The sequence below is a fragment of the Trachurus japonicus genome, chromosome 1 (assembly GCF_045865225.1).
Source record: "Trachurus japonicus isolate A0001 chromosome 1, Traja_1.0".
Classification (NCBI taxonomy): domain Eukaryota; kingdom Metazoa; phylum Chordata; class Actinopteri; order Carangiformes; family Carangidae; genus Trachurus; species Trachurus japonicus.
Window position 1 is genome coordinate 16398648 of NC_140907.1, and position 20361 is coordinate 16419008.

Genomic DNA, 20361 nt, shown 5'->3' on the forward strand with positions numbered 1-20361 from the left:
TTTACCCTCTGGTGGCAGGATTAGAGTTTGCAAAGTCACAGACAGCACATGTACAGTAATTATCTTGACTGTGCACCTTGTTTTGTGTCCTAATTATCTTTATCGTGTCTACATTTAGTTCCTTCACATTCATACCTGCTGCTCTGGTGCTTTGATTTGCACTTGAATGTGTCCGAATCATTAGGGTTTTAGGATTTCTTCCGGGGGCTGAAGCCAATTCAGGATATTTAATTCTCCAAAATGCAAACAAATATAAATTAGTGTCGCCACAACACCATAATCTTTTTGATAAATCACATTTTTTCCGTTCATGAATATGCTTCTGTTATATTCAGTATAATGTAACTAGTGCCTATGTGTGCCACATTACTTTTTTCAGATATGCTGCACATGCATATTGATTAATTATATAGTTATTATAAATTGTGTAAGGAGTTCACTGAAATCACATTTTTATCATCCGTATAGGAGTCCAAGCTTCAGTCACCACTCAATCGGCTACGTTTACTGCCACATACTTTTTTTTTTCTTGTCCTCATTTCAAACATAATTAAATATGACTTACTTCCAGCACTGGTCTGAGCACAAGTTGTTTAACGAATTCTCCTAAAATGTAAATATAGGAAATGATGGACAAAATTATGCACAGTGATCTAATAATAATACTTTTTTATTATTATTATTTGGATTTTTTTTTTTCTTCAAGTATCCAAACCAAGATATCTCTCAAGTTGTAAGAGAAATGAAAATGCTTTTGGGACAATGCAATGTAATGTGACAATGACAAGGCACATGTATTACTGTCAAACCATAGTGGCAGAAAGCCTGAAAGGCTCAAACAGAAACAAGCAGACATTTCAGTATTAAACATATCACAACAGAATGCGTCTAATGCACAGATCTGTAGAATCAGGGACTGGTCAAATTTAGCTTAGGCCACCCATTGTTAAGCATTAAGTGCAAAGACACAGTTCTGCAAAGTATTTTGTTGTGTTTAAATATTGCTGACAATGATGAATACCAAGTCTTTCCCAAAATAGCAACCCATACATCCATGTATCCATCCAAGTATGTGCATGTGGTTTAAAATACAGTTCCTAGAAGGAGAGAGTGGATGAGAAAGGCCATGTGACTCAAACATGTTGACTGCGTATATTATGTCCCTGGTTGTCTGTTTTTTAGACTTGGATCAATCATAAATGCTCTGACTTCACAAACATATTAATATACGTGTGTATATATATATATATATATATATATTTTTTTTTCTTCTCAAATTCAACTGGTCTGCAACACAACAAAAAAGAGAGAGAAAGGAATAGAAAAACAAAAACAACAACTCTGAAGACTGAGAGTACTCAGAAACCTCAGTGCAGAACCTGTGTGAGTGTCTCAGGTGACACCTGTCAGGTACTGACCAAAAGATCCTGTTTGCCTCTTTGTTCTTTGCTCTGACGTGAAGCTGTGGCTCTTCACTCTGAGACATACCAGAGCTGGCAGCTTACAGCCTGCAATAGGATTGGGACTAATCCATCTGGGCCACTGCAGACAGATCCAGTACGTGAGTGTTGTGTTGAGTCCAAGTCAGGGCTTTCTTCGCCTGAAGTTGGCCACAGTCGCTATTTACAGAACATGCATGCACACAGTCATTGTGTTGTTGTTGTTGTTTCTTCTTTGGCAAGGCACCTTTATTCTTTTAGCACATTTCATATACTAATTATACAGGGTGCTCAAACTCTTTGCCGCTGGCCCTTTTCCTTTTCTATCATTTTGAAAATGTAAAAGATGAAAATTTAAAAAAAGAAAAAGATATTGTTTAAAATGTAAAGGGGATGTGTCATCTGTAACTTTATGCCTTTTAGAGATCATTTCATCTTCCACTTGCTTAACTGTTCATATTAACAGATATTTTGACCAGGGGTGCCCAAACTTTTGCATGCCACTGTGCCACTGTATGTGACACAGATATATAAACATTACTGCATTTTTCTTTATATATTTCAGCTGGTTTGAACATTATTTTAAAAAACGACGTACATGCATTGATGGAAGGAAATGCTTCAAAACCTTCCCCACACTAACTGTTTGCAGTTGGATTCCATTAGAGGGCAAATTACTTGTTGATTACTGTTCAATTTCTGCACTGTAATTTCAGTTTCACGCCATATTTTAAGTCCCTGAGTGAACACTGGTTTTGATTATGTATCTCCTGCACAGGTGAAGAATTACACACTGTCTTAGTGGTGATTGCAGTGTCAGAGGGCTTCCCCATCCTCAGTGGACCCCTGACATAACCATCAGACATCAGTCTGTAAGCATAAAATCCATACTGCAAATACTCCCACAGAGTTGACACAGTAACCGTGACCTGCATCATATTAATCCTCCAGACCAAACATCACAGATATTTTTGAAGTTCTCTTCAGTGATCCTTTTGGATGATACAGATATTTTGCTTTTGTATATACCTACTATCTATGCAGTGGTTTTCTTATTGTCCTTGGTTGTAGTTGTCTGTGGGTAAAGCATCTCCTCTCCTTAACAATACATGTCAGGTTCTGTTGACATTACATAAATAATCTCATTTTTTATGATTTTGAAGACATTTCTTGTTTCTTAACACAGCTGCATGATGTACATGTGTTTGCATGTGCACATTGCATAAGTGAACCATCAGCAGTGTCTGAGGCAGCTCAGCCACAGGGTCTGTGGATTTATTTCCCACATGATGTGAGACTTTCAAACACATGGGCTGTGTCAAAGCTAAACCGGGTTAAAGGTTGTATAACTAGTGACTACCAGTAATCCATCAGCCTCAGATTTACCTGCATGACATCACTGATCTCTCCTCTAAACTCTCTTCAGTGTCTGCGTCTAAACTGGAGAGAATCGTCAATACCGTCTGACCTGTTGGAGCACTCACGCAAACTGGCTTATTCATGTTTAACAACAAAAGACAAAGCTTGTAAACATGTAAGGATTTAAGAATGACCTCAATTTAAGTTTGAACTTTGTCAAGTCAAGACAATTTTAGCGCCAAATTCACAATGTAAGTTATCTAAAGGCACTTTACAAAAGATAAGTTGTACACCTTCTCTTAATAATGGTATTTACAGAAACAGATCTCACCAAGAGCAAGCACATAGGGCAACGGTGGCGAGCTTTCTTTGAAGGAGCAGAACCAGGCTCAGGGTGGGCAGCCATCTACCTCAACTTATTAAGCTGTACAGTATGTATTAATTGAAGTCAATTATGGAAGAAACAAGTTAACATGACATTAAGGCTCATATCAGAAGCTCTTTTCTTCCAAAAATGGTATAACGCCCTCCTTAAGTAAAATAACCAAAAATGAAAATAAAAAGAAATGCGAAAGCAAGTATATACAGTAAGTGAATAAAGAAGAGAAAGAAAGTGATGCATTCATGTTTACAGATGCATTTAAAATGTCACATGTAACACAGCACAGTCCTATGTGTATAAACCCAAAACACCATTATATACAGCTCAGTGCACATCTGCTCTCTCACTGGCATCAGAACTGAAATAATTGTGATTATCTGCTGCAAACTTTCTTATTACATGTAATGATTTGCAGAAATTATGAGTCACTTAAATAACACTGTAATTTTTCGCCTCATTCAATCGTAAACCTAAACAATTTTGTGAACCCAAGATTCTCTTAATAGTATAATCTTTTAATATCAGATTTCAGATTCACATTTCTTATATAATGATCATCAATGTGTATGAAGATCTAGTGTTGTACTCCCTTCATCATCATCATTATCATATGTGTCAAAGCTGTGAAGCTAATTAAGGTTTTATCATTTGCATCAGTCATTTGTCCTGAATAACATTTTATTCTAACAGATTTTAAAATAATGCAAGTTTCTTGTGCAACTTGAGAGGTTTCTACTTTTTTTTTTTTTGCTCACAAAGTTGCCCTGAAATAGGTCACAAAGTTGCCCTGAAATAGGTCACAAACCACTAAGCCTGTGTAATGATTCTGATGTTTTCATTTGTGCCACTGTGCATTGTAATCATTACTCTTGCTTTGTTTATTTGTAGCAGCAGCTATATGAGCAACTGGGCCTGTAATTTCAACCTTAACTGCATCCTCACTGAGCCCATTGAACATTTAACACTTGTCCACACGGACACAGAAATTGCCCCAAAGGAATTTTTTTTTTTTTTTTTAGTCCTTCCTGCTTCAATTCGCTCTACCCTTTTCATTTTTCTACCATTATCTGGCATGCTGCTTATGTCAGGACTGCTGCACACAACACATTTACTTATAGTTTACGGTCTTAAAGCAGCACTCTGGCATAAAATCCCAAAGCAGACATTTATGTATAGCTATAGACAATCTGAAACTATTTTTGACTGGATTAAACATTTTTCCTCAGTTTTCCTGTCAGTAAACTATTTCACATTTACTGACAGGAAAACTGAGGGAAATGTGGCTAAGATGCTTGAATTCCAGTGTTGTGCAACACTCATGTCACTAAAATACACAGGAGTAAGGAAGGCTCTAATTTTTTTTTTTTTACTTGCATTAAAGTACTGGAGTAATTGATTTAAAAAAACAAAAACAACACCAACACAAAAAAAATGTATTTAATAGTTTGCATGCAGTTTTGTTAAAGCAGAAGTAAGTGATATATTTGTGTTAATATAAGTCTTAAATAGTTATATCTTCCGACAGCAATCACTTACATAGAGTGTTTGGACCGAAACACAGGTCTGTCAGTCACTCTGCTCTGCTCTGAGCCGAGGAGAAAACATTTATCGTATCCTACAGTTTTTATCCAATGAGGAGAGAGAACGGCATGCAGGGCTGTGTGTGCAGCCAAGGGACGCCGTGAATGTGGTGACGTAGGGACGAGGACTGTTATGGTGCGTTCAAGGAAACTCATATTTTTCCGACCGTGAAGTGGTACCAGTTCGATCTGGTACGAGTTCACCGGTCAGAAGTTACGAGTGGCCGTTATAGTGACTTTCACCGGTAAAACAGGTCGGAAAAACACGAGTGGGTTGCCTGGAATGCTACAAAGTCGTAAGTCGTGACTTGAAGCTGTAATTTACGATTTCAAAAGCCTGCCTGGAACGCAGCATTAGCCAAAACGACCAGACCACTTACTTCTGCTTTAACACGTTGTATTGTTCAACAGTGTATTTAAACAATCTCTACTCTAACTTAAACATTGACTGACTGAGTGCATGTAGGGTGTATATGACCGTATATGTGTTACGCCCCAGAACTGTATATAACCCCATTTTCAAAATAAGGAAATTTATTCCAGATATTAAAAGCTGCTTTAAAGTGCTTTAAAAAAATTCCTTTGCCCTTGGCACAAAAGTATAGATATTTGTCCTCAAATGTATTCAACGTAGTCAAATTAAGGTAGCCTACACATACTAGTAAAGTATACATAATACTTAAGTTCTATGATATGATATGATATGATATGATATGATATGATACACAAAACTGTTGCCTGCTTATTGCCTACCCCTTTTGTCTTCTTTCCTTGTATTTTCATGTTTTTTATACATCATACCCAATAAGTAGGCCATTATATTGATTCCTTGTGTACAATAAATATTTACAGAGTAAGGTGTGGGCTGCAATCCTCGTCATCACTGTACTGTGACACTACAGAGACATAAAAAGTGTTTGTAAGCAGATTTTCCTCAAGTGGTCGTCACCTCAAAGAGCCTACTTGTTCACTGCTTTGACGTCTGTGCACATTTCACAGAAGTCATAAGTCTGTGACGTTGGTGTTTCTCTAATTCACCTTTAAGCCCCCTGTGAACGTAGCCTACAGTACATCATACGCAGCTGCCCAGTAAATAAGGTCAGAGTTGTCACTGCTTGGAGCTGCACATCCGTTAAGTATTTCACTCATGCTGGTGGCATCTGTCTGGAGGTGGCAGTTACACTACATTATTTGCCATGAAATGTGAACCACACAATGACTTGAGACATAAGAATATAGTGTTACCGAACATTGTCATCATCCTGTTTGTGCAATTATTCCCCCTATTTTCTTTTTTGGATTGGATTATTTAGGCATCTGACAAAGTGTTCATGTCTATTCTCCTCAGATCAAGTCAGACAAAAATCTGCACTCCATAAATTTAAAAAATAATCTTATGCCCATCATTAAAATACAAAATATAAATATATATTTAGAATTGCAAAACAAATTGGATGTTATTGAGGCACCAGAGACAGTTTACAGGCTTCAGACCAAAACTGTCTTGTCTAGCCTAGTTAGTTGTATTTTTGAGCATTTGTTTTTCTGCTCTGTGGTTGACTGAGCTGTTACGTCGCTGCATTTTTTGGCAGATTGTTTTCCTGTGGGAACAATGTTGAAAATCTCTGTGTAAAATGTCAAACTAGATGTAATTTTTTTTCTTATTATTTTCAGTATAGTTTAAAAAAATATCTTGGCACTCTTGTGGATAAATGTGCTCTTCAGATGCCCAATGTTTTAGTTATAACATGAGGGCAAAATGAAACATTTCTGTGGTGGTTGTGGGAGTGTTTTATACTGTTCTGGGAAAGTGTCTCATTTTCTTTGTCCATCTTAGTTCACAATTTTAGATTTTTGAAACCATAATTTATATTGATTTGATTGTAAACACCATGATGCTATGTCATCATGGTGTCTATTCCATTTTAAAATTAATTTGTTATTTTGGTATTCAGATGCTGGAATTGTGTGCATTTATCCACTTAAAATCTATCTATGTAAACTGACTGATCCCTTCACAATTAAGATATCATATCATTCAGATATGATATCAGATATCATTTTCTGCCATGACTTCATGGTGTCATGGGTATTTTAATTGTGATTGTGATTTTCACCTAGAGTCTTACCTATGCATAAAAATTAGGATTTTCAAATACTGAGCTCTGAACTTCATGCATTTCCTATACTGTATTTAAAGGTTTAAAGCTTGTCAGCATCATGATGACTGCATTAGACAGGAGCTGTGTCCCTCATGTGGTGAATGTACCAAAGTGCAGCCCAGTTAATCTCAAGTCCCTCACTGGTAACACAGACCCCTCACTGGCTATTTCCAATCTGCCTGAGGACAAAGCATGAGCATTAACCAAGCTGCTATTTCAGCAGAGACTCCCACCCACAACACGCTTATGTAACGCACTGCAGCACAAAACTGAGGAAAGAGACACAAGAAAAGGTGAATTTGATGTTTCACACAAGTAAAGCTCAGCTGTAATAAAAGTGTCCTTATTTTCCATAGTGCAGACATGTACATACATCTGTCCCCTGTCCTAAAGTGACACGTAGTCCAATATCCCAGCATCCCCTGTCTTATCAAGAACACCTTGCTGGTTCCCACGAAGCCTCCAATCACACCCCAGGAAAGTTGCAGCAGCTGCAGGCGGCTGCCATGTGGCGACTGACAGGGACAGAGCACAGGTTACACGACTCTGCTGACAGAGTCAAACAGCTACAAAGTCCTCTGGTCTCCCCTTGGTTTTCCTTTTGTTTCGCTGCCTGCCTGTCTATCAGTCCAAACATGCTGATCACTCTGATTCTTGCCTTCTTGGTGTCTTCTGTCTCTGCCACAAAGAAAGGTAAATTGGTTTAAGTAGACTTTTGTGTCTTGCTAATTACTCTTCTCTCTGCTTTCAATGGGAAACATACATGAAACATACTATAATATGACTTTCTTGCACCGTGCCAGCTGTGTCACTCCACAGACAGAAATCGATGTTGTTCAGTGGATCGCTTTTGAAGGGACTGAACACTGTACAGATATTCACGGTTTCCAGAGGTTGAATTCTGACCATTTTGCTTACAACCAGCTCTATCAAGACATTCATATTTGAAGTTTTTGATAAAAGTCAGATTGTCATTAAATCCCTCTCAAAGTAAACTGTTGCAATTTGGATGACTACCTCTCCAGGCTTCCATCTGCTACTATTATCCCGTCAAAACTTCCATATTTCCGTTTGATTAATGATCAGATTTCATACTTGTGTGTTTCAGATGCTGCTCTTCTCCGGCTGAATGACACCAAAGCTGTTGAGGCTTTCATAGACTCTGCTGAAGTGGTGCTCATCGGATTTCTGGAGGTCAGACGAGAAAATTACACAGAAAAAAACACGTCTGAACCATGGACTCAAATATGCTCCCAGACATCTCTTAAACAAGCCCACAGGAGCTGTTTTATGGCTCAGTTTATTTTGTTAACATGCATGTGGCACACCAGACATGATCAGACAAATCAGCTGTGAGTGGGCCTGCAAGAGCTCCACAAATACAGCATCTGTTTGCACCCTGGTCTCTGTGATGCTGCTGCTCTCACGAACAGATCTTTCAGAGGGATATATTTCCCGTGGCCACACCTTTGGCAGCGCCGGTGCTGTAAGGACTGAGGGTGGCCAGCTGTCCCACAGAGGCGAGTCCTTTGGCCAGACTCGGTGTGCGTGGGAAGATGGCGGGTCGTTTGACAGGAAATACATACGTATCTGTAGTCTTGTGGGATTGGCTCCATTGACCCTCTCATAAACAAGTGCAAAGGCAGGGAGAGGGTTCATGAGAGGAGAGTGGCAGAGAGCGAGGGAGAGCACAAGAGGGTAACGTAGTTGGACCGTGATGCTGAAGGCAAAAAGAGACCAAAATATTGGTGCTATGAGTCACTGGGAATGAACATATATTACAGGCTGTAAAATGATAAAAGGGATTGCCAGAGCTCATGCAACATTGTTTCGGAAATAGGCATGATTCACCTTCTTTTGACTCAGCCTCGTATCTCCTGCCAGTTTAAAGTATTTCTTTGTTTCTCCATCTCCCTCTCAGACACCTGCACTTGTTTTCAAGTTAACATTTCTTTTGAAAACAAACTGTTGTGTAAGGGTAAAGTAATTGATGGTCCTAAATCTAAAATATAAAACGTGCATGGTTAAGAAGGCAAAGGCTTTAATAAATATGGAAAAAAACAACAACATTATACTGTATAATGAACAAGTGCAAAGATATTTTACTTACAGTAAAAACTGCAACTTCTTTTTTTTTGTCAAAGTAACAAAATTCTAAATTCTAGATTTTACCAAAAAACAATAAAATTACATATTGTCATCTCCTTGTTTACCACTTGGAAACAAATACATTGCATATATAACGTTTTGTAGCCTTCATGATATCTAAAATTTTGAATTTTTATGATATCCCAAAGAGGTAACAAAGTGTTCAGTATAAGTAGGCTACCTTGAGTAAATGTATATATTTACTTTCCTTATAATGCACAACACACACCTTTTTAGAGAGATAGATAAGGAGGACATATTAGTTTTTTCAAATTAGTTGTGGGTAAAAATCTGAAAAGAAAATGAGAAGACTGTCCCTGAGTTGAACTGTCTCACTGTGTAACTCTCTCTCCTGGTGTTTGGTGTTTCAGGGAGAGGAGAGTCGTGGCTATAAGGAGCTTGTTGCAGCTGCAAAGCGCGTTGACTCTGTCCCTGCAGCCATTTGCACTGTGAAAGAAGTGTGGCCTGAATACAACATCCCCTCAGACACCGTTGCACTCTTCAGAAAGGTATTGCACATCATTGCATATACATTACATATTTTTCAATAATACATTTGACAGTGCTATGAGTTTTATGATATGAATGGTGTGTCGTGTGATGCAGGCCGATGACCACCAAGAGAATCTTGTTCTCTCGGAGGCCAAGAAGTTAGACGCCGATGGCCTTGTAAACTTCATCTCTATCAACGAGGTCCGATACATCACAGAGTACAACCAAGTGGTAGGCCTGCCTCCTCATCAACAGTCACTGAGTCCTGAAAGGCTTGCTTCTCTCATCAAAATGTAGAAATGAAGACAAATGCAAAACAGACACACAAAAAAGCAGAAAGTGAAGAAACTTACATTTTTTCATTCTCCATTAAATATCCAGCATCCTCACTCTTTTTGTATGTTGTTTTGTTTCCCCTCAGACAGCAGTGGGCCTGTTTGAGTCAGAGGTGAAGTCACACCTCCTGCTCTTTGCCAACAGGGGGAGTAAAGAATTTACTGAGCTGAAAGACAAACTCGGAGCTCTGGCCCCAGAGTTCACAGGCAAGGTAAGAACCTATACATTGACCTAATACAGCTGAACAATAAATCAATTCACAGGTTGAGTAAGTTCACATGGCTGCAACCAGCTACCAGACTAGAGCAAACTTAAAGCAGGTTCATGGTGCTTTATCAGGGTATCTGCAGATCTGTTAATGTCTGAAAAACACTGGATTTAGTTCTCTCTTAAAAAAAACACATTAGTCTTATTTTTTTCTTACCTGCTGTATACTTAAACATTTGACTAGTCTTTGGAAATCTTGGACAGTGACAAAAGACTTCAGACTGATTTAAACTGCTTTCCAAACAACGTTGTAGTGTATAAACATAACATATTAACAATGAACAATAGAAATGAAATTAGGGGACTGTAGCTACCTGCTTATTACCACCTTATAACCCAATAACTCACTTTCAAAATTTACCAAACAGTTACCAGATAAATACCCAGTATTTTTATTTTTTTGCCATAGTTTCATTTTAACTTCTTATTACCAGTAGTAATTACCTAGTAACACATTTTTGTTACCATGTGTTTACTGTAAATACCCAGTAATTACTGTACCGTAAAAGGAAGGGTTACCATAATTTCTTAAGAAAACAAATATCGACATCAACAGACGCATCAAATATCTTTTTTTTTTTTCAAGTATATTTTTGGGCTTTTTATGCCTTTATTAGATAGATGGATCTGAGCCTCATGAACCTTTCAAACAATAGATAAATGGAGAAACACATTCACTGATTAATCATATACTGTAACTGTGAGTTCATTAAATTGATAAATAATTCTCTCACTTCTTCTTTTCCGTCAATCTTCGCCTGCTGATCATGACAAGAGTTGCTGAATAATGTTCTCTGTGGTATTAAAAGGGTCTTAAACAGCCTTACAGCTCTGTGAACACTACAGACAAGCTGTGTGTTCATACTCTACCACAAATCAAATAGGACCAAGGCTCTACAAGATTTCACATATCTGTCTTTTACTTGATTTGATCCATAACGATTTAAAATAAGCCATTAAATCAAACCAAATCTGTTTTTCAGTTGTTGTTCGTGCTGATTAATGGAGCAGTGAAGTCCAACTCTCGGTCACTTGCCTACTTCGGCCTCAACTCTAAGGACCTCCCGCGGGTTGGCCTCTATGATGGTGCATCTGACATGAAGTGGCTCCTTCCCGAGGGAGAGATTTCCACCGAACGAGTACGGGAGTTTTGCCAGTCCTTCCTCCAAGGAGAACTGAAGGTGACCAGTCATGACTACGATCATGAACAGGAAATTTCCTCTGCAGTCTGTTATCACAATACATGGTATTGGGTGGGGGAAAGTATTTACAGTAAATCTCTTATGAGTAAAACTGTTTAATATAAAATATGAATGAATCACAGAATGTTTATTATGTTATTGTCTTACTTCATACTACTTACTACATCATGTTAGATTTCCTGTGTAATACAGAAATATACTGGTCATATCTTAAGATTGAAAGTATTTAAAAATTGTACTTACAGTAGATAACCTGAGCACATGTAGATGTACCTAAAAACCAACAAATGAAACAAGTTTGCATAACTTTCAAGTACTGTCTTCACAAAAGTAATGACCAGAACTAAAGAACTGTCATTATCATTGGACTTCTGTACTTCTTTAAGATACCATCCATTCATCTTATTTCCACACATCCACACATCTACTGTCAAAATTAAAACAACAAGCTCAGCAGTCACACAAACAATTCTACACCTTTGATGCTGCAATTTGTTTTGATATTTTTTCTTCAGCATAATTTCTAAACTGTGGTTCATTACTTCTGTGAGTTTTTTCCTGCCTGACATCTGTTTGAACTTATAAAACTAATGAATAAATGAATCTTCATGTTTCTGCACTTAAGTTTCTGGAAAGAGACAAATTAACCAGAACACAAATAGATTCGACTCTGACGCACAACTAAGTGTAGTTAGTGTGGGTGTAGTGAAGTCTCTGAGCTTTATTCTGAGACTGTGTCCAGGTCTGTGTAATGTTAAATACTAGATAAACTTGGTGTATACAGGTTTGTACTGTTCTGGTGATGTATTATCCACTGTATTTGGCTCACCACTACCATTTATGTTTCAGGGTGTGAAGCAGGCCGGAGCAGAAGCCAAGACAGAGCTATAGGACAAATGTAAATGAAATCGTAATGAAATAAACAACCAAATGGAAAAAGGGCGACTGATATGAATTCTTCCTTCTGTGGAAACACAGCAACTCTGTATTGCACTCTCCTGTCCTACAACTTCTTCCCTTAAACATAAATGAATCTATGCAAAGTGAGCATGTGCATGTGTGTGCCCTCACTTATTTACCCATGTATGTTATGTTTTGTCTGTTTAACTAAGTGTGAGTCCGTCTGCTGTCAGGTTCGCCAACCACAGGGTCAGTGACCACAAGTCGTAGTCATCTGGCGGAGTTTGTTAGTCTGTCCACTAATGTTATTGTCAGAACCACAACACAGCGACCTCAGAGAGACTGACAGAGAGCAGACTAAAAAACTCTGAATCTAAGTAGTTCAGACACTGTTGTTGGTGTGACTTTCTCATATGATTCACTGTGGATAGAAAAACATTTAAGAAAAGTGAAAAACATCATCTGTGCATTAGAAACTATGAGAACAATCCCTAATAGTGTTTGGGGATCACAGAGACACACAGAAACAAAGTGGAGCATCTTAGTCAAAAGTCCAATTAAATATATCTGACATTGGGACATATCAAGCTGTGTAAATATGGGATAAAAGAGAGAGAATTTAGCAACAAAAGCCATAAAAGCTCTGTAAAAGAACAACAGATGGGCTGTTAGACATCAAGAGCACAAACGTTTGGGCCTGTACCAAAAATATTCTCCCAAGCAAGATGGGAATTTCAAGGCCCAGACTGGGATTGGTATAATTAGTGGTATTGTACTGCCAGCCGGATGCATCCGGCGGAATTGGGAAAGCCTGGCAGGTGGACCAGATGGAAATATATACTACATGTTGACTGTGATCTGAGTTTGTTTACAGCCGCAACTAGGGTGGACACGGACAAGACAGTGTTACATAAAGGTCTAATGGGGGTCACAGGGTGACAGACATGACAGTGTTTTTAGTTTTATACAGAGCAAATTATAAACTACTGGCTTTGTAAAATGATTAGACCATTCTTGTGTTTAAATTAACAACATTAATATATCCTAATATAATATATTCCAGTAATTAAACAGTCACTGATTATTGGTCAATACAATAGGATTTCATGTGAATTTGTGTGGTTTAGTTTTGATCATTTGAATAGACTCATTTGGATTTCATGTACTTGGAAACTCCTAAATCTGTTTGTTCTGTTTGTATGAGTAAACATTAAAAACTGCAGTAAAGGACCAAACTGTGTGATAAGAGATTAAAAAGTAGCACTAAACACACAATCTAGTTTTCTTACATTTTAATGCAAGAAATGAATTTGCCTGTGTAAGAAGGGGCTGGACAGTGAATATTAAAATATTCCACAGGGATGTTTAAACAGACAAACACCCAGCATCACAGAATACATTTACACTTCCAAACACTACACTTCCAAAACTCCTTGTTGTCCCTTTAAGGTCATTATGCATTTGACGGAAAACAAAAAAATTTCTGTACATATATTGAAAGAATTTCTATGTAATCATTTTTATTTGTATGAGTTACTGTAGTCATATAGGCTATTAATGATATTTATCTCATTCATATACAAATAAGTTTATGAAAACAGCATTCAATCCAGCATTAAATCCTTATCCATTTGAAATAATGTTTAAACATAAAAGCCTTTAGGATATATATTTATATACACATAACATATAAGCCTATGGACATAAACATGTATGACTAGGTACATTATGTCAATATTTTAAATTGTTACAATATCTGGGTGTTAGATACATTGCTCCATAAGTCCAAATATAAAGCATCATGTTTGTAAGTTTGAATTTTACACGCTGTGTCAGAGTTGTTAGCTTCCACACGCACGTTGAGGTAGGCGTTTTAAAAAATGCTCAGTGATGAAACTGGTAATTTCAAGGTGGTTTTGTTGCAATTATATCATGCATGTGTATCATGCAAGAGTAAAACAGGTGGCAGAGACAAAAGAAGGACATTAACACACAAGCATTACAATAGATGTAGGCTCTGTGTTGTTATTGTTAATGTTTAATGTACCAGACCAAATTTACCTGATCTGATTGTTGAGGTTCCAAACTTGATGGTAGATTTATGGTAGATTTAGATTTTTTAGCATTTGGGTCCAGCTGTGTCAGAGCCCAATGTTGTCTCACAATGTGTAAGTGGAGAACTTTCTTCGGCAGAATTCATAAAATGACTAAATGTGCCACCATGGTATCACTTCTCTCCCCTAATATGACAGTCCAAACAAGAATACACAAAAATAATAAATAACAACCAGCAGGTAAACTGCTCAGTTTCAGTGTCTTCCAGACAATAAAATGTGTATACCAAATCATCCATAAAAAGTGAGCACTACTTATCGTCCAGATTAAGTGAGTTCAATGCCAAGATGCAACAATGAAAAATCGAATGATCCAAAGCAGAAATGTTTTAGGCTGTGTGTTTCCTGCCAGAGACCTTGTTGTTTTCTCCAACTGTGTCCCCCACGCACTACAATGCCTCCACAAAAATGGACACTAGACCAGACATTGAAATTACACAGCACATGGTCCAAGACAAATCCCTGACACCAGGAATAACACAAAACTTAAAGAAACACGAAGGACACCAAGGTCACTGTGCTGCAGCACTGCGTTTATCACTACATGATAGATGGGGCTGTTTGGGGGCCCCTCTGAGACAAATATATACATGAAGTGATATGTGTGCATAAGTGTTTGGTTATCCAAACAGTATTTAAGTTCAAATATGGTTAACTTTAGATTACAGATACAAACACATTTTTTATCTGAAAACCACGACTGAAGCCACATTTGAATCGTATCACTCAAAAGGACAGCTGCATCCGAATCCGCATGCATAACGCCGTGCATCCAACCCAAGGGGGTTTCCTATACTTAGCTCTACGTATGCTGGAATACATCAAGCAAGGCTGTGTGTTGGGCCACTGGTTGCCATTGGTAAACCGTGGTCATGCCTGGATCTAGCCCAGACCTGGATCGAGATGGATCTGTAAATAGTGACTGACTGCGGTTCTGGTGGGACTCTGCAACACTCTAATTAAGCTCTGTCGCATAACGAGGCCCACTGCTGTTCCGTGTCACTCGATTAGTAGCTTGTGGTCGGCTCAGGCTATAGTTTGGGGTTTGTGGGGGTGGGAGATCGCATCTGGGGCAAGGAGCACAGCAACATAACAGCATTGGCGATAGCGATGCTATAGAGGCAGCCCTGCAGTGGGTCACCCTGATTAAAAACCAATCACATTTTGAGGGAATTTTATAGAAATCTGTAACACCACTGGTTTAGACTTTCAGGGGTTCGCTGGATTATTTATACTTCAGTGATGGGGGTGAGGAATGGATGGAAAGGAATTTGAAAGGGGTGTGTATACAAGACAAGTATAAAAATGATTGGTTTGACCTCACACATGATTGACAGAGAAATTATGGCAAGAAAATAAGACAAAAATATTGGTCAGTTGACCCAACAGCCAGAGAGAAAAACTTTTTTTTATTTTAATTTTTTTTACTGTGTCAGTTCAGTAATTTGATTTTATATGAAGTTTCAGGTTATATAAGTTCTTTCAAATTGAATATTTCTGATGCATATTTTCTAAGTGCATCTTGGTCTCCTCTTGTGACCTTTATGTCAAGTGCAGGTTACATACATATAGTCTTACATACAGTATTGTGCACTGTATGTGTAGACAAATGCCAGGAATGTTTGCGGCTTGTGCAAGTTTCTGCGCGGGTGAATGAGTTTTTGGACACAGTGCCAGAGGTTGCGTGGGTGTTTATAGGAGCTTTCATGACAAGTGGAAGCGGAAACGTTGACATCTGACTCCCCAGCCAATCAGAGGGTTATCCCGTTGTGTGGGTCTGGTCTGAAACAGGAGGTGGACTGCAGTATAAATTGACCTCGAATTTGGGGAAAGAAACAGAGCAAACCATCGAAGGAAAGCAAAGAAGAGCAAGCAACCAAAAGAACTTGTCTACAACAAGAACCTATCAACAAAGCATCATGAAGACTCTGACTCTCCTCTCCATCTTCGCCCTTCTGTCTGTGTGCTGGTCCATGGGAGGTAAGCTCAAACTTAAACTCATTTCATCACTCGTGTGCTCACACAGAGTTCTTGTGTTTCTTTTAAAATAAATGTTATTTTCTGTGATCGACAGCTGTGGAACCAGAGGTTGTTGTGGACCCTGATGTCGACACAGCTGCTGATGAAGCTGCACCTGTCGACCCCGAAGCAGCAGACGCTGCAGCTACAGACCCCGCAGCCGCAGACTCTGATTCATCTTCTTCTTCATCCTCTTCCTCCTCCTCTGAGTCCGATTCAGCCTCATCCTCTGAATCAGACTCCAACTCTTCCTCCGACTCTGGCTCTGACTCATCAGCATCCAGCTCATCCTCATCCTCCTCCTCAGAGTCCTCCTCATCTGAGTCCTCTGAATCCTCCTCCTCTGAGTCCTCTTCCTCCGAGTCTGCCTCCGACTCATCTGCATCTGATTCTTCCTCTTCTTCTTCTTCATCCTCCTCATCTTCATCCGAGTCAGCCAGCACTGAAGGTATGTACACTTTTACCAGAGAGACATTTTTCACATGTTTAAAAAAAAAAAAAAATTACTGCGAGTTTCCATATGTCTGTAAAACACTATAACTGAAGAAAGACTGAATTTGTGATGTGTCCACTCAGCTGCTTCAGCTGCTCCGGAGGTGGTGGTGATGAAGAGAGACCTGGCTGCTGTTCTCCTGAGGAGAAGAAGAGCAGCCCCAGCAGGAGGCCTCAGCCCTCTGCAGCTGGAAAGGTACGCTCACTTACTCTGACTGGACAAAACCGGCTTACTGGGAAACAATATACAATGCAGCAGCACTATTCACAAATGTTTGGTTTGACCTTTGCTGCAATTCATTAAAAAGACTAAACGAATAACAAAACTGAGAAGTAAAATACTAAATGTTGTCTTTCTTTCTTTCCTCCTCCATCCAGCCTGAGAGAGGTGTGTGAGGTTAACGACGCCTGTGACGAGATGGCCGACACAGCAGGCATCGTTGCTGCCTACACCGCCTACTACGGACCTGTCCCCTTCTAAGTTAAAGACCTGCATCCACAAGTGAACTCTTTACTTTTGTCCTTTTTGTAATAGTGCAATAACTCCCCTAAATCTAAACAAGGAGCAGGCAATCAAAAAGAAAAAGAAAAAACGGGTTTGGCCTATGTATGCAAGATGGAGATTTCTCTTTGTTCTTGGTTGTTTTTTTAAGGCACAAATCCTTGCACAAGTGACCAGATTTAGTGGTCCTGTATCCCTCCTCCAGAGAGAGGCACATGGAAACACAAGCCTGTGAAGAATGCAGTAGCCCAGACAAATTTAAATTATTCTTCTCTTCTTGAGTACAATGTAATGAATGGTGCTACAGATGCAAATGTATTGTTTGTTAATGTGTTTGTGTTTTTATTTTGTGCTCTAGTCTTAGAGTTACTAGTTCTAGGATGTAGTAGGTGTAGTATTGAGTTCTTAGAGATAGCAGTTTTAGTAGAAATGTATCAGTAGTGGTAGTGGTAGTGGTAGTGTACAGTGTGTTTTAAATGCACATCAGTTATCTGTAATGACTGTAACCACAAATTGCCTCTGGGTTTGAAAATAAATTATTTTGTTTTGTCCATTTGTTGTATTGTGTTCAGTATGTTCTAGTGGTGAACTTGTTCACCTTTTACCAATCATCTCTCATTCATTTAGTTGTGTCGGTGGGTCTGCTCACCGTCTTTTAGCTCTCTGCGGGGGTATGAGGCGCTTTAGCTGCTGAAGGCTTCACTATGTTCACAGTTCACAGTGAAGCTGCATCTGATTTATCAAAGTTTTTCCATGTTAAACTGCTCCAGTTGCCATTGGAAATAGCCATTGTTTTTTGTAAAAAATAAAAAAAAAAGTTGAAAGCCTGTAATGTTTTCTGAAACATATTCTTTAATGTAATAAATTATCCTCCCTGCACCATCCAAATGGTATCATCAATCTCCAATCTCCTCCTTTTTCCCCCCTGCAGTGTTACGATGTCCTCAAATGCCTGTGCTGTTCCCATATTTGCCACCAGAAGTCAGTGTTGGTCAATCAAACAGATTTCACTAAAAGTCAGCACTTAAATCTGTATTTACTGTTATTAGAAATCATGAGCACATGACAGTGGTCTGAGTTAAAGACAATATCTGCTGTACATTCCTGACTATGAGCTTGACCTGCAAGTTCAGTCCCAAGACTTGAGACTTAACCACATGACTTTCTCCTCTAACAGCTTGGGACCATTGTCATATACTGTACATTACTGTAATAAATGTTGTTTTGTGTCAGTCATTACAAACACATGCCGTCCAACTCAAAGACACAGACCATTATTTTAAACTATGCTATATAAGATCACTACTCACACTAGTCATTGATAGATACCAAGAATGAACTTTTGTGTAAAATTATGCTATGGATATATATATGGATTCTTGGGTTTGAATATTTCACACAATTTACAGCCTTAATCAAGTGTTGGAGGCTGATTCAGAATATAGTGTATGACACTGTCAGATAACCATGGACCTGCTTAATGAGAAATAACAAAGGGCTGTATGTTCGAGCTACTCAGCTGAAAGAAATAAGGTTCAATATTGATAAGAACAAAGAAATCAAGTCAAAACAAACACATTTTGAGTATTGGGGTAAGAGGGGTATCGGTTAAGTGTTGGCTTTTTAGAATATTTGGCATTATAAGACAGTGAAAACAGCTACAGTATAAAAATATGTAAGATTAAACAAAACAGAATGCTGAACATAATATCCTGTGCGGCAGTTGTTTTTTTTCTGCATTTTTCGGAAGCTCGTTTTACTGTAAACTGGTGAGGACACTGTTTCACAGAAATGAGAAGAATATATGAAAGGTCATTTAAATAATGTAGAGTAAATATGTCTAAATCAGTGAGGTATGGAAGTAAATTTATGATGCCCTATTAGACCAATAAGGACTCGTGGTGGAACTTGAAAGGGTGAAGTCCAATGAGGAACACAGGGCAGAGAACTGATGTTAGGTGAGCATGTGTAAATGTATTCATGTTTGAAGAAGGTACGGGTGAAGATGAGAGGTGTATGTGTGAATATAATTCAATATGAATATGATATTGCTTGATAGATATATTACAGTTTTCTCAATCGTTTACACACAAATACTGGTACTTGGGACACAATGACCACAACATATGGACCAACACCCTGAACCAATTCTGCTAAACTATAAGCACAACTCCTGCTTTAATCTCTTGCTTTCACAAGGAACACACTGTCATTCAGAATTCTAAAGTTAATTGCCCTGCTATAAACAATGACTCAGCACATTGGAAAACACCTGTCATGCAGTTTTACAATTAGCAATCAGAGCTTTATATAAAAGGGCAACAGGTCAGCTCTTCTGATAGAAGAGAGGATGCAGCATAGTTTTTTTTCTTTTCTTTTTATTTTTATTTTTTACAGTACATTCTTCTGTTGTTTTGTATGTATATATATATATATATATATATATATTTTTTTTTTTTTTACAACACACTAGTAGGCTAAGTGTAACACTGCACAAAAAAGGCCTAAGTCATTGTGATGAATGGAGAAGTGTTTTCCATTCATCATAGTTTTTTACATGGAGCACATAAGTGTTCAACTGGTTCTTATAAATGTCTATTCATATGATGCTTTTTGAAAACAAAATACCATGAACCAGACAAGAAAGAACATTGTTTTGAGTGTAAAGTTTCATTTTGCAGGAGAATTGAGTTGTGTTTTTTGATTTGTGTGTAGTGAGAGTATGAGGCATGCTTTCAGAAAATGTGTATAAACAATCAAAAAAAAAAACTGTAATCTGTCTCTGTGTCACTCTGTTCTAGGAATCTATACGTCATACTATCTTATCATGTTATTAGCATTTATCTTGGTTTGTCATAGATTGCTGGCAGAACAAAGAGCCATGAATTAGCAATAACAAGAATGAAACAAAAAGACAACTAAGTAGCTACTACAGTAGATACTTAGGGGAAATGAACTGCAGGTATA

At 38.2% G+C, this 20361-nt stretch overlaps 2 protein-coding genes across 2 annotated transcripts; both read left to right on the forward strand.

The window, feature by feature from the left end:
• Positions 1-7453: 7453 nt before the first annotated feature.
• Positions 7454-12306, forward strand: erp27 (endoplasmic reticulum protein 27). Its single transcript, XM_085776050.1, has 7 exons — positions 7454-7615; positions 8031-8116; positions 9442-9579; positions 9677-9793; positions 9984-10109; positions 11149-11346; positions 12217-12306. The coding sequence occupies exons 1-7, from the start codon at positions 7558-7560 to the stop codon at positions 12256-12258; spliced, it is 765 nt and encodes a 254-aa protein (XP_085632176.1). The 5' UTR covers positions 7454-7557; the 3' UTR covers positions 12259-12306.
• Positions 12307-16230: 3924 nt separating this feature from the next.
• On the forward strand, positions 16231-17935 carry bglapl (bone gamma-carboxyglutamate (gla) protein, like). Its single transcript, XM_085791761.1, has 4 exons — positions 16231-16361; positions 16456-16908; positions 16977-17088; positions 17271-17935. The coding sequence occupies exons 1-4, from the start codon at positions 16301-16303 to the stop codon at positions 17371-17373; spliced, it is 729 nt and encodes a 242-aa protein (XP_085647887.1). The 5' UTR covers positions 16231-16300; the 3' UTR covers positions 17374-17935.
• The last annotated feature ends 2426 nt before the right edge of the window (positions 17936-20361 follow it).